Source organism: Pezoporus occidentalis, unplaced genomic scaffold (assembly GCF_034315485.1).
Source record: "Pezoporus occidentalis ecotype Australia unplaced genomic scaffold, CSIRO_AGI_Poc_V1 ctg96, whole genome shotgun sequence".
NCBI classification, from domain to species: Eukaryota; Metazoa; Chordata; class Aves; order Psittaciformes; family Psittacidae; genus Pezoporus; species Pezoporus occidentalis.
In genome coordinates this window covers 169,255-180,874 of record NW_026916325.1, presented here as the reverse complement: position 1 = coordinate 180,874, position 11,620 = coordinate 169,255, and the positions used below count along the sequence as shown (strand labels likewise).

Below are 11,620 nucleotides of genomic sequence, written 5' to 3'. Positions count from 1 at the left end.
AAGTATGAAAAAACATCAAAATCATTCTTACGACAACTACTTTATAATCAGAAATGGGAATGTCCTGCCTAGCTGACTTTTTCATAGAGCATAATCTATAGTTGGAGAGTTTAAGTGCCCAGGATAAGGGACCACGTTTTTGTATTTCATGAACATTGCAAAGTTAAAGACTTTATTTAGAAGAACTTCATTTAAAAGAAAAATAGTAAATGGCACATCATGTAATTGCTATTTATTTTCATAAACATGAGGTATTTCAAAGTGCTATAAGATGCAGCACTAAATGTACATCGTTGGAAGAAATTAAACACAGAACTTTGCAGTTACCCAGTTCTATGCACCAAACATTAACAAATACATTAACTGGAAGAAACAGGCTAGGAAAAGGCATATATAGTAAATTTCTTTACAAAAGTTTCTTAGTCCAAAAAAGTGATAAAGTAATATCTACTCAAAACTTTCACAACTCATTTTCATACGAAAATATAAGTATCAAATTTAGTTATGTATCAGCATCATACTAAAGTATACAGGCAATGTAAGAATTAGTACAGTACATAACAGAGATTAACAATATATTTGTATACAAAAACATGCTCCTCAAACATTGAGGTATTACAGTACTTAGGTATGAACTTCCAGTCTAATACTGGCAGCAAAAGCCACCTCTCATAACCCAAGACATGTACAAAAGGCAAGTGTGTAGATGGTATTTACAGAAAATTCCCACAGGGGCACAAAATGGCAACCCCTAAAGTAACATCTGTTAGAACATAAGCACCATAAAACTTAGGAATGAACATTTTAAAACTCAACTAGATGTCATCAGCAGCTCCAAATGCTCACAACAATTAAAAAAAAAAAAATCCCCACCATCTACAGTTCTTAAGAGGAAAAACAAAGGCAGCCCGTTGTTGTTTGGTAGTCTTGCAATAAACTCCTTGCAAGAACATCCGTTTGCTCCGTACCCGGATAATATAGTTTGTCGATTACTTCAGGGACTGGATTGAAAGTAAAACCAACATTCTTAACGTCAAAAAACACAATTTTTTTTTAAAGAATCAAAAATGTGCAAAGTGGCAATGACTGTCCTGGTCAGCCAAAACAAAAAACAGTTTAGCAAGTCCGCTTGTATTCTATTTTCTTTAGTAATTGTTCTTGTCTGGCTCGCAATTTTTCCTTTTCTAGCAATAACTTCTGCTCCTCTGCCTGAAGGGAATGAACGTATTCAGTGGCTTTTTTCAAGATCACAACTTTTGCAGCTTTCTCATTTTTAACCAGTTCTGGAACATGGTCCCTTAGTGTGAGGAAGCTTGACCTTAGATCATTACGCCGCTGCCGCTCCAGGATGTTATGGTTGCGTCGACGTTCGCTATCCTCTGAATCAGAGTTTCGAGGACTTGAACTCTTAGACTTTGGTGGGACTGTGGGTTTTACTGGACGGGGCACCTCAGTTTTTAACTTTTTCTGTGGTGGAGCCTCTTCACTGTCCATGTATGGAGAAGGAGCGGCATAATTATGCTGCTGGTGAATTGGTGCACAACGCTTTAAAATCAGTTCATTCTGCTGTGTCCTGACTGATGGAAAAGTGGTATTTTTAGGACGCACTGTGATAGTAAGGGTGGTAACAGCCTTGTTGGAGGAGGAGCGTCTTTTCTCCACTGTCACAACATCTATTTCTTCTTCTTCATCCTCTTCCTCCTCATCTTCATCATCTTTTGGTAATGGAAAATAAACGTTATTTCTCACAGAAAATACTCCAAACAAGTATCAACCCAGGTGTATTTATTGACAAAGTATGTACAGTAAAAGGAGGAATGCAATAACTGATGGCAAAACCAGGGCGTGCCTACCATCTGTAGTCAGATATAGATCTGGTGAAGTATGTAATATACACGAATGACTGAAAAAGTGTTTTCCCCAAGTTTATCATGAACACTTTGATTCAGTCGAAGTGGAGCTACCACCCACATAATTACAGTAGCAGAAAAGAGATGTTAGGCAGAATGTATGTATTTCGGATGGACTTGTACAGCTGTGGTACAAAAGGCATGCCCTGTGCCACAACACAGCCCCTGCTTGCTAGAAAAGCAGCCGGAAAAAGAAACAATCGCTGGGTTTGTTCTGAGGCAGAAGGTGAAGCTGCTCCAGCCGGGGACCCTTTAAGCCGGCGCTTGGTGCACTGCCAAGAAGACAGCTGTTGGAAGTGCTTCCTCACCAAAAGCTGTCAAACCCAACATTAAAGGGACAGTAGGCTTTGAAACCGGTACGATCACCAAGTTTATGGAGATATGGTCATAAAGACCAGCTGATCCACACACACGAAAACGCGTTTCAGCCCAAGTGGGCTTCTCCGCAGACACGCACACGAGAGATGTGGGGTATTTTAGCGTCTGTCAATGGAAGCATTAATGTCTCACTAGCCTCTTCCAGACTTCCCAAATCCCTCCTAAAGGCACACACGTCCCCCGGGTGACAGTGGCAGCCCGCTCTGATTAACAGCCCCGACACCGCCGCTGGGCTGGTGCGGGGCTGGCTACCACAAGGAGCAAGAGGAGGCACGGCAGTCCCACGGCGCTGCTGCCGCCAGGTCAGGGGCGCGGCACCCGCTCGCCAGGCCCCGCCGCTGCCGCCTCTCCTGCTGCCGCCTCTCCTGCTGCCGCCTGCCGGCCGCCCCGCCCGGCCCGGCCCTTCACGAAGGTGCCGCCGGCGGGGACCGAATCGGGGCGCAGCCCGGAGGCAGCGCCACCACTCCCACCCCTCCCCTCTCCGCCCCTGCCGCGTACGGGAGCGCTTACCCGAATCGCTGAGTGTGTCGTCCCCGGAGCTGCTGCTGGCTCGGCTGTCCCCGGCGGGGCGCGGAGGGCGGCCGCTCCGCGGAGTCCCGCCACCCACCGCTACCGCCGCGGCGCGGCCTACCGCCGCCTCCCGCTTGTTGACGGGGAAGGGGAAGACCACGGCGGGGTCCACGCACTCGGGCACGGTGCCTCCTAGCTCCGCGCGGCCGCTGGCGGTGGGGCTGCCCGTAGCTGCGGCCCCCGGAGGAGGCGGCGGGGCGGCGGCAGCAGCGGTGGGCGCCTTGCCCTGCAGCTTCTCGCTGACTGCCCGCTCCAGCTTCTCGCGGGCGGAGAAGCCGCTCCACATGCAGTCCTGGATGATGATGGAGTTGAGGTTGTTGGTCACACCGAGGCCCGTCTCGAAGAAGTCCCCGCCGTCCGAGCTGCCCCACAGGTCGGCCTCGGGGGGCAGCAGAAGCAGCTCGGACGCCCAGTCCAGGGGGTCGGCGGGACGGCAGCCACCCAGGGCCGCCCCTCCCCACTGCCCCGGCCCCCCCCCGGGGGGTTGCTCCTGGAGCCCGGCCCGGCTGGGAGACAGCGGAGGGGTGGGCAGCAGTTCAAACTTCTTCCAGATGTCCTCCCCGGGGGGAGCGGAGTCCGGCCCGCACAAATAAAAATCATCTTCGTCCGGGTAGAAACAGGGCTGCAAAGAGTCGAACTCGAGGTCTGGGTTTTTACTGACCATTCCTGGCATTACGGGTCTCTCTTTGCTGATCCTTGGGTCGGGCAACAGTTTCAGAGACAGGTTTTATGGGTATTTCCAAAGGGAAGAAGAGAGGTTCTCCCAAGATCTGAAACTAAACCAAAAATACAAAAGTACAAAAAATTAAACCACGAAGGAAAACACAGACATGAATGCGACTCCCTCTTAACCGAAGGAAAAAAAAAATATCCCGTCATTAACAGCAAGAAAGGGGGAGCCTTTTGCAAGTTGAGTTAAAACCGCCTCTCACACACCTTTCCTCCCGGTTTAAGACACTCGGAGCAGGGCAGTCAGGGAGCACTCCCGCAAGCGGGGCTTCCCGCCACTCCGTCAGGCCGCATGCCCGGCTGCGGGGAACCGCTGGGTACGGCGGGGTGCAGAGCACCTCCGGGCTTCCTGCCGCGCATAGCACTCGCCTGCTCTCCCCGAGTTGCTGCAGACGCTCACAACGGCGGAGTAACTGCAGGCAGATGCGAGGCGTTGATACCGTAATCTCTCCAGAGAGCTCTTTTAATATGCCAACTAAAGTGGAGGAAGTTTCCTCCTTTTGTCGTCTGCGGAGCGGTGCAAAGGGGAGAGGGAAGGATGCAAAAAAGGGGGCGGAGGGGCTCTTTGCAACTTCGCAAATCGCCAGTTCATTCACTCAAAGCGAGCCAGAGCAATCCGCACAAAACACAAGGCGGGGGGGGGGGGGGGGGGGGGGGACAGGAGGAGGGGAAATTTAGCAGCAACAGAAATTATCAACCTTATGTAATAATCTCACGCACAAAAATGCATTAAAACCAGCCTGGAGCCACCAACAAAGCCTCCTGAATTGCTAAGAAGGTACGGGAAGTTTTTCTGCCCCTTTTCCCTGTGCAAGCCAAGAGCAGCGGGAAGGCTGCAAGGACAGCAACTTTGAGCGTTCTGCCGCTCCGGGCACTAGCAGCTCACGCATAGCCCCAGCTCTCTAGCCCCCTCGCCGCCCCTGCACACACGCTGCTTACCCTTACCTCGGCCGGACCCCCCTCGCTAGCCACGGCCGCTCAACCACAGCTCCATTCCTCCTCTGAGACCTCAGTTGCATCAGACATTAAAAAAATAAAAATGACTGAAAGTCCGAAAAAGACATTCAGCGTCTCCCTTCCGCTCGGTTACGGTACAGCAAACAGAAAGGGCTCTGCTGGGTTAGCAACAGCTGACGGTGAACCGGAGACCAAAAACGGGAGGGGAAAAAAAAAAATCCATTAAAAGCCTTATGATGAAAAGCACAGAAACCAGCCCGGCTCAGCTGCGCTCCCTGCCCCGCCCCCTGAGCGCCGCCAGTTATTGTACATTTTTCTACTCGGGAAATACATTAAACCGGTTAAAATGCAAAGCAGTAAAAGAGGCACCTACAAAACAGAGGCGATCTCAGCGCGACAGCTCCAAAACAAAACACGAATATTCTCCAGGATTTTTTTCTGCTCACTGAACGCCCCATTCGCGCCCCGCAGTGCCCCTGCGCCTCCTTCCCCTTCCCATCCTCCCCAGTCCGGCAACTCGAACGCGATAGGGAATTGTATTTATTTGATTAGGGTTTTTGTCCTGCAGCCCATACCCTGCAGCTTCCTCTTCTTACCTCCTTGGTGATGGTGGTGGGTGTTGCAAACGGGGGAGGAGTGGCAGGGGGGAGGGGAGAGGGGAGGAAAAAAAATAATTAAAAAAAATAAAAAAAAAAAAAGCGCAGATGATCTTGTATGTTACACTTTCCTAAGCGTCAGCCTGCCCGGCCCCCGTGGCTGGCCCAAGCCTCCGCATTCACCCCGTGCTTGCAGACAGATGACTGTCCCTGCCGCGCTTTGAAGCTGCTGGATATTATTAACCCCCCAAAAAAGCATTAAAAATAAATAAATAAAAAGGGAGAAAAAAAATAAAGCTGACACACCCGGGGACGGGAGCATTAAAAAAACCCAGTGCCCAGCGAGCGCGGCTAACCCCACCCCCTAATTTCCATACAAGCAGGGAGGTGCCTGGCATTTGGCGCCAAAAGCCCCATTCGCTCTTTATTCTCGGCGATCACAGCGAAGTCCCGCTCCCAGTGCAAACCCGCCCGGCCCGGGGCGGGGAGAAGAGAGGAGACGGGACGGGACGGGACGGGACGGGAGGGCGCCCACCCGCCTGCCAGAGGGGGCCGAGGCCACCCCCCGACCCGCGGAGCCCGCCGCTGCCGCGCTCCCTTTGTGTCACCCCCGCCCCGCGCCGACCCTGCCCCTGGGCCTGGGGGTAAACGTCCCCTCTAGGAGAGCGGTGACCCCGCGGCCACCATCTCCCGCGGAAACACTCGGGGCAATAAAAACATAAAAATGATTAAAAAAAGGGATAAAGGAAGCGGCCGGGCGAGACAGTCGCTTCCACTCGGGGCTTTGTAAATAAATAACCCTGCAGCCGTCGCTTTCCCTCAGGCGAGCGGGCTTGCACGCCGTGCCCAAGCGCCCCCCCGTTCCCCCCTCTCCGCCGCCCGGCACGGCACGGCACGGCACGGCACGGCACGGCGCGGCCCGTCCCGCGGCACAGCACAGCCACACTGCGGGGCTCCGCTGTTCCGCTGCCGATGGCGACACCTTGCGGAGGGCCGGCGGGAGCGGCGCTCTCCCGGCGCCCCTACGCATCCCCCCGGCGGCGGGGCACCCACCGCTCTCTCGCCTCCTTTCCCCGCCGCGGCGGGGTCGGTCGCGGAACGCGACACAACGGGACGGGAGTGCGACGCTGTCCTCGGCGGTGCGTGGCGGCGGGTGCGATCCCGATCCCGATCAGGGCGCCGCGCGGGGCGGTGCCTACTCGCTCATAGGCTGCAGGTTGAGGCGGGGACTTGGGCGTCGCTCGCAGGAAAGCTAGTAGCGGCGGGCCGACGCTTTGTGTGCGGCGGAGGGGTTGTTGCGGGTGGGGTGCCGCCTTTTGGCCTGCCTCGGCCGGCGGTGGGGGCGAGCCTGCGGCCTTCGAAATTGGTGGCCTTGGAAGGCACGACCGGTGGTAGTGTTAGAAGAGGTGGAAGTGCCTCCCGAGAGGGGGCAATAAGCCCTCAGGGCAGCAGGGGTAGTCTGAAGGCCGGTTCACCTAGTCCCTTCGCCGGGTTTTGGGCCGGCTGTGCCGGAAAGCCATGCTTCTCGCATGTGGTGATCCCCCCTCGCCTCCATGTCACACCTGGGTGGCCAAAATGTGGAGGTTCCTCCAGCTTTACAGTGTCCTGAGGTGGCCTCGGTGCCTGGTGTGGTCCTGATGCTGGCTAGTGTCTACGGCAGCAGGAGCACTGGGCTGGGCACTTCGGAGCAGGCTGGCTTGTGGCATGAGGCTGCTGGAGGCAGTAGTTGGCCTCCCTCTGCAGGCTGTGGAGGTTGGGCTGGCTTACCAAATGAGACAACTGGTTTGAAATCGCCTTAGCCAAGGTAGTGAGCTTCTGCTAGACTGCTCCCGCAGCTTGCTCCTGCCTACCGGCATGGAGGTAACTGGTTGCAGTTTTGCTGAGGAGCGGGAAAGGGACCTGGAAGGCAGATCCACTGTACCAGCGGTTCTGGGCAAGCACGACTCGAGCAGGGCACACTGAAAGAGACTTCTAGGTAGCCTGCTATGAGTTAAAACTTGGCTGGGGGGCAATAGCTGGCAGTAGTCAGCTGAGGAAGGGGCAGTTCCTGCTGGGGATGCAGCCATCCTTTATGGCAGAAAGCTGGAGAGATTTGTGAGGCCAGGCTTGCCTGAAGTTTGTGATTGGCCTTCACTCCTCTAATGCACTTTGGATTCAAGACAGGGGAATTCATTGATTAGCTAATGTGTGCTCGGTACTTTGAAGATAGGAGATCTTATGAAAGCCCTAAGCTTTATTAATTTCTGTTTGGATTATTTGACTGGACAAAAAAGATGTGGGTGGCTGGGATTTTTTTCCCCTTGCATTTCAGTAGCCTTGAACAGGTTGCAGCTTGTGAACAGACATGAACAGTTAGTATGTGTCTTGCTGAACGTGTGAACAACTTATTTATACTCATCAATCGAGGACCTTCCTCAAATTAAGCAATTATATAAGTTTTGCTCCTTTAAAGCAATCCTTTTTGTCTTTCACATTTCCTTTAATGTCTTTATACATGCAAATATTGATACGTCCATACTTTGACCATGGCTGCTATCTGATTTATTGTTAATTCATTATAAATTATCAACTAGATTTTCTCAGCAGCCTCTTTAAAAATTTTCCTTTTTATTTCATATGTATATGTGTGGAGATAAAGCTCTCAGCTTCTGTGGAAGTTCTGCTGTGTTGTGTCACATCTTTTGTAGTACCTTGGATGAGAATATTAACGAGGGGTAACACATTCAAGACAAAGTGTTTAAAGTAATTTTCTGCCAAACAAAAACCAAAAGCCCCATTAAAGAGGAAATGAAGTACAGTATGCTGAGAAACATTGCTGTTTATGAGCACTAGCTCTGTTTAGGTAAAAAGATCTGTTAAAACCCCAGATCTATTGCTTTGTCTTGTATGGTTGAGAAAGACATAGAAAACATTGTGCAAAGCTTTGGCAAGACTGCACCAATCTTTGTGCAGACACTTACTTCGGGCTATTTTATCAGCATTTGTTTTTTTTTTGTTCTGATCCCTTCTGTCCCTGAAATGACATATATCAAGAAGCAGCAAGGCAAATGGAAGCCTGAAATTACTTGGGGTTATTGTGAATTTGTTATTATGTCATTTCACTGAAAAAAATTGGGAATTAAGATGTGCTAATACTTAACATATATAACTGGGTCCCAATATATGGGACTTAAGATGTGCTAATACTTAACATACATAACTGGATCCCAATATACACCAGTTTTGTAGTAAATATTTTAAAGTATTGTTAAGAATTTGCTATCTGGAAAACCAGAAAAAGAGGTATAAAAGGTTAAAAGATACTTTTTGCGTATACACTCGTAGAGCCTAACTAGATCCTGTGGTTTTTAATTTGGCCTAACGATGAGCCTGACAAAGCACTGTGCTGAGCTTGGATGTACACACCTGGACATAATACATGGGTGAGTTACTGGTGTTCAGGGCTACTGAACTTTTTCCCCTTTGTCTTTATTGATTCATTAAGGAATGCTGTGTAAGGCAAATTTCTGTGGCCACACATATCTCCCTTTTGCCCTTACAGCCTGCAACTACTGAGATCAAAAGAAACAGGACAGTATTATTTAATCCATGTGCAGTTGTCTTCCTCAGAGGCACCCAAACTTTAGCACAATTTTGAGTTTTCTTTGCTAGTCAGAAGTAATGTATATACTCTCATGATTCCATGTTAAATTGTAGAAAAGGTTTATAAAGGCTTTCCTTAATCAGTCAGGCCGGAGGTGCATGTTCTGAGTACGCTTGGCAAAAGCATGACAGAATCAGAATGATTTATCCTTGTTCTGTCTCAACCAGCAGAAACGACGTGAAACTCTCTGCATAGGGCTAGAAAGGATGTAAGTATGAACACTCATAGACCTGGGATTTTTATATCTTTGTCTTAAACAAGGACCTGATACACTACCTATTAGCAGTAGTAACATTTTCAGGTGGATTAAATGTTTGGAGGTAGCCGTTAAAGTTAACAGTTACAGAAGCTGCCAGATTCAGAGCAGCAGATTTATTCCAGCATACCTTTCATTAAACTTCGTAGGTAGCTGCACGGTTCACTGCTGTGTAGCTGCTGAGTGTGAATTATCTAAAATATTTCTCTTGACACTCTTCCTGAAGGTAGTGTGGTATTACTTTTACCCTTATTTAGGTGACACAGGATAAGGGACTTGCCCAGTGTCACACATGGAAATTGAAGCAGATTTTCCCACTACACTGCCTGTAACAATCTGAGGTAGCTATTGCTTTCCCACAAGCTCTGGCAGACTGCATCTTCATTATCCATTAAAGTGAAAGAATAGTGCAGCCTCTTAATTGGGTAACTGGCTGAACGCTCCACTGCTAAGTGTTCCTAGATACATCAGAAACCATCTTCCAGTAGAAAGAGCTTTCTTCCTTCTGTGCCTTTTGTGCACATTGTTTCTTCAAAAGCTATTGGTCAGACCAGCATTTGTGTACTAGTCCTCTCCGTCAGCCTCTTTCCTAGCTGCTCAGAGAGCACTGGAAGATACTCATTAAAACCAGAAGGGACCAGAAATGTATTATTTAGATTTGGCAGAAGCTGATAGCTGTTGCTCAGGAAAACATCCTACTTGCAACAGATTTTTCAAATCCTATATATGGCTAGATAAGCATCTAAGCATTTGGTATCTTACAATTGTATTCTAAAGCAAAACAAACCAAAATGACAAGAACTTCAAAAAGTTACAGATAAGACCACTGAGTGAAATGTAATAGAAATGAGGAATTTTGAGAGCCTGGTTTCTGATGTCTCTTTTAAGGGAATTCTTGATCTCATTAAGTATGAGCTTATTAACTTTCATTGGTTGAAATATTAATAGGATCTCTTTTCTCTCTCCAGTTTCCAATTTTAAAGAAAACTGTAAGAGTTTCAGGATTTTTATAGCTTTTCCCCTCAGTAAAGTTTGGTTAAAACTGTCTAGTGATTTCAAAATTCATTCCAGGGCATTACCAGTAACTCTGTTGAATGTACTTCCTTTCCTTAGGGAGCTAGGCCAAGAGGAAATAAAATACCTAGATTAAAAAAATATGAATTTATTAAGTTTCATCATTCAAATATTTTATTATAGAGAAAAATACCTCACTGCTCCTCTTAGACTGCTATGGGAAACATTATAAAATCTGTAGATAAATTTGCTTGCACAATATTGTAACCCCCACATATTATTACAGTAATTTCTTCCTCCTAAATGTGTACCTAGTGCATGGAGAAACATCCTAATTGTAAAGTCAGTTACAAGCATTTATCATTCTTGCAAGTATTGCTTTATGAGTAGGAAGGTATAACTTTCCTGAATTTAATCGCTGCAGAAGTTTCTGCTGCTTAGTGACATGCAGCATCAGTGACATAACGGTAGAGTCGGGTTATATATTATGGTCCCGTTTTTACAAATACCTGTGACACAATGAATACATTTGATATGCATGTGCATTTCAGGACAACAGCTCTGGCAAAATATTTTTTCTGTAACAGGTGAGTAGGCCAGGTAAAAATCACAGACTGGTTTGAGTTGGGACACCTTCCACTAGACAGGTTGCTTAAAGCCCCCTTCAGCACGAGACTGTTATCTGTATTACCATGCTGCAAATAAACAGTAGCTGTCATCTATCAGTAATTTTGAAGGTATAAATGATGCAGATGTATACTGTGTCCTTCAGCTACAGCAAGTATGGTAGATCATGTTGGATGTCTTTATAAAATAATCCCACCACAGGCCTTCAGTTTTTCTTTGTAAGTCAAGGGTTTGAACCTATTCAGTCAATAGTGACTCCACTGCTTGTTAAAGCTAGGGAAAAACTTTGGAAAATTAATTTAGTGAAGCCTGGAGAGTCATCCTTGTATTTTGCAGTTTGTAAGCACAGAAAGGAGTGAACAACACTGAAGGGCAGCTTCCTGCTTCTGAACTTCCGCAGGTAACAAGCAGAAGAGAAGACGACTGGTGAGGTCCGACAGCTTCGTCAGGTAAGTTTTTGTCCTCACAGAGGTGAGTGGTAATGCCACAACACCACTTTGCCAGGAAGACTTGTTGATCTCAATTAGTTTAATTCTCTGAAAAGCTTAGTTTAGTTAAAATCTTCTTAATGCCACAGCAAGAAAGATCAGGCAGTGAACAGTGGAAGATCTTTTGGAGTTGTTCACACAGCGTGTAAAATGGGCTACTTACATAGTTTGCCCCTGGCTCTTGCCCAGTTCCTTTTCTACCCGTCTCCCTCTACTTTGTCGTCATATAGTCAATCATTTAGTGGTTTAAGGCATTACAGCATTGTTTATATGTGCTTAAATGTTTTAACTTTTTTTTTAAAGCAATTAGCCATTTATTCATTTTTATGCAAGCTCACTTTACTGATTGTTTTTGAAACTTTAGCTCAAAATATTTCACCTGTTACAAAGTCTTTTAAAGACTTCATTATTGTGAAATATTTTACCAGATAATTCACTGAGACAAATGTGAA

At 47.8% G+C, this 11,620-nt stretch overlaps 1 protein-coding gene across 5 annotated transcripts; it reads right to left on the bottom strand.

Annotated features, from left to right (window-relative positions):
* Positions 1-217: 217 nt before the first annotated feature.
* On the bottom strand, positions 218-6,384 carry MYCN (MYCN proto-oncogene, bHLH transcription factor). Of its 5 annotated transcripts, none has more exons than XM_062606340.1 (3): positions 6,194-6,384; positions 2,799-3,634; positions 218-1,715 (listed from the first exon to the last, which is right to left on the bottom strand). In XM_062606340.1, the coding sequence occupies exons 2-3, from the start codon at positions 3,529-3,531 to the stop codon at positions 1,117-1,119; spliced, it is 1,332 nt and encodes a 443-aa protein (XP_062462324.1). In that variant the 5' UTR covers positions 3,532-3,634; positions 6,194-6,384; the 3' UTR covers positions 218-1,116. The 5 variants fall into 5 exon arrangements, with proteins under 5 accessions (XP_062462324.1, XP_062462328.1, XP_062462327.1 ...); XM_062606344.1 differs by lacking the exon at positions 6,194-6,384 and adding an exon at positions 5,141-5,197; XM_062606343.1 differs by lacking the exon at positions 6,194-6,384 and adding an exon at positions 4,918-5,134.
* Positions 6,385-11,620: the final 5,236 nt, after the last annotated feature.

What these genes read in the sequence shown, in the direction of transcription:
- MYCN (XM_062606340.1), bottom strand. Translation starts at nt 3,531, where the DNA reads ATGCCAGGAATGGTCAGTAAAAACCCAGACCTCGAGTTCGACTCTTTG. An exon ending in CGACACACTCAGCGATTCGG is followed by an intron (nt 1,716 to 2,798) that starts GTAAGCGCTCCC and finishes CATTACCAAAAG; the next exon opens with ATGATGAAGATGAGGAGGAA.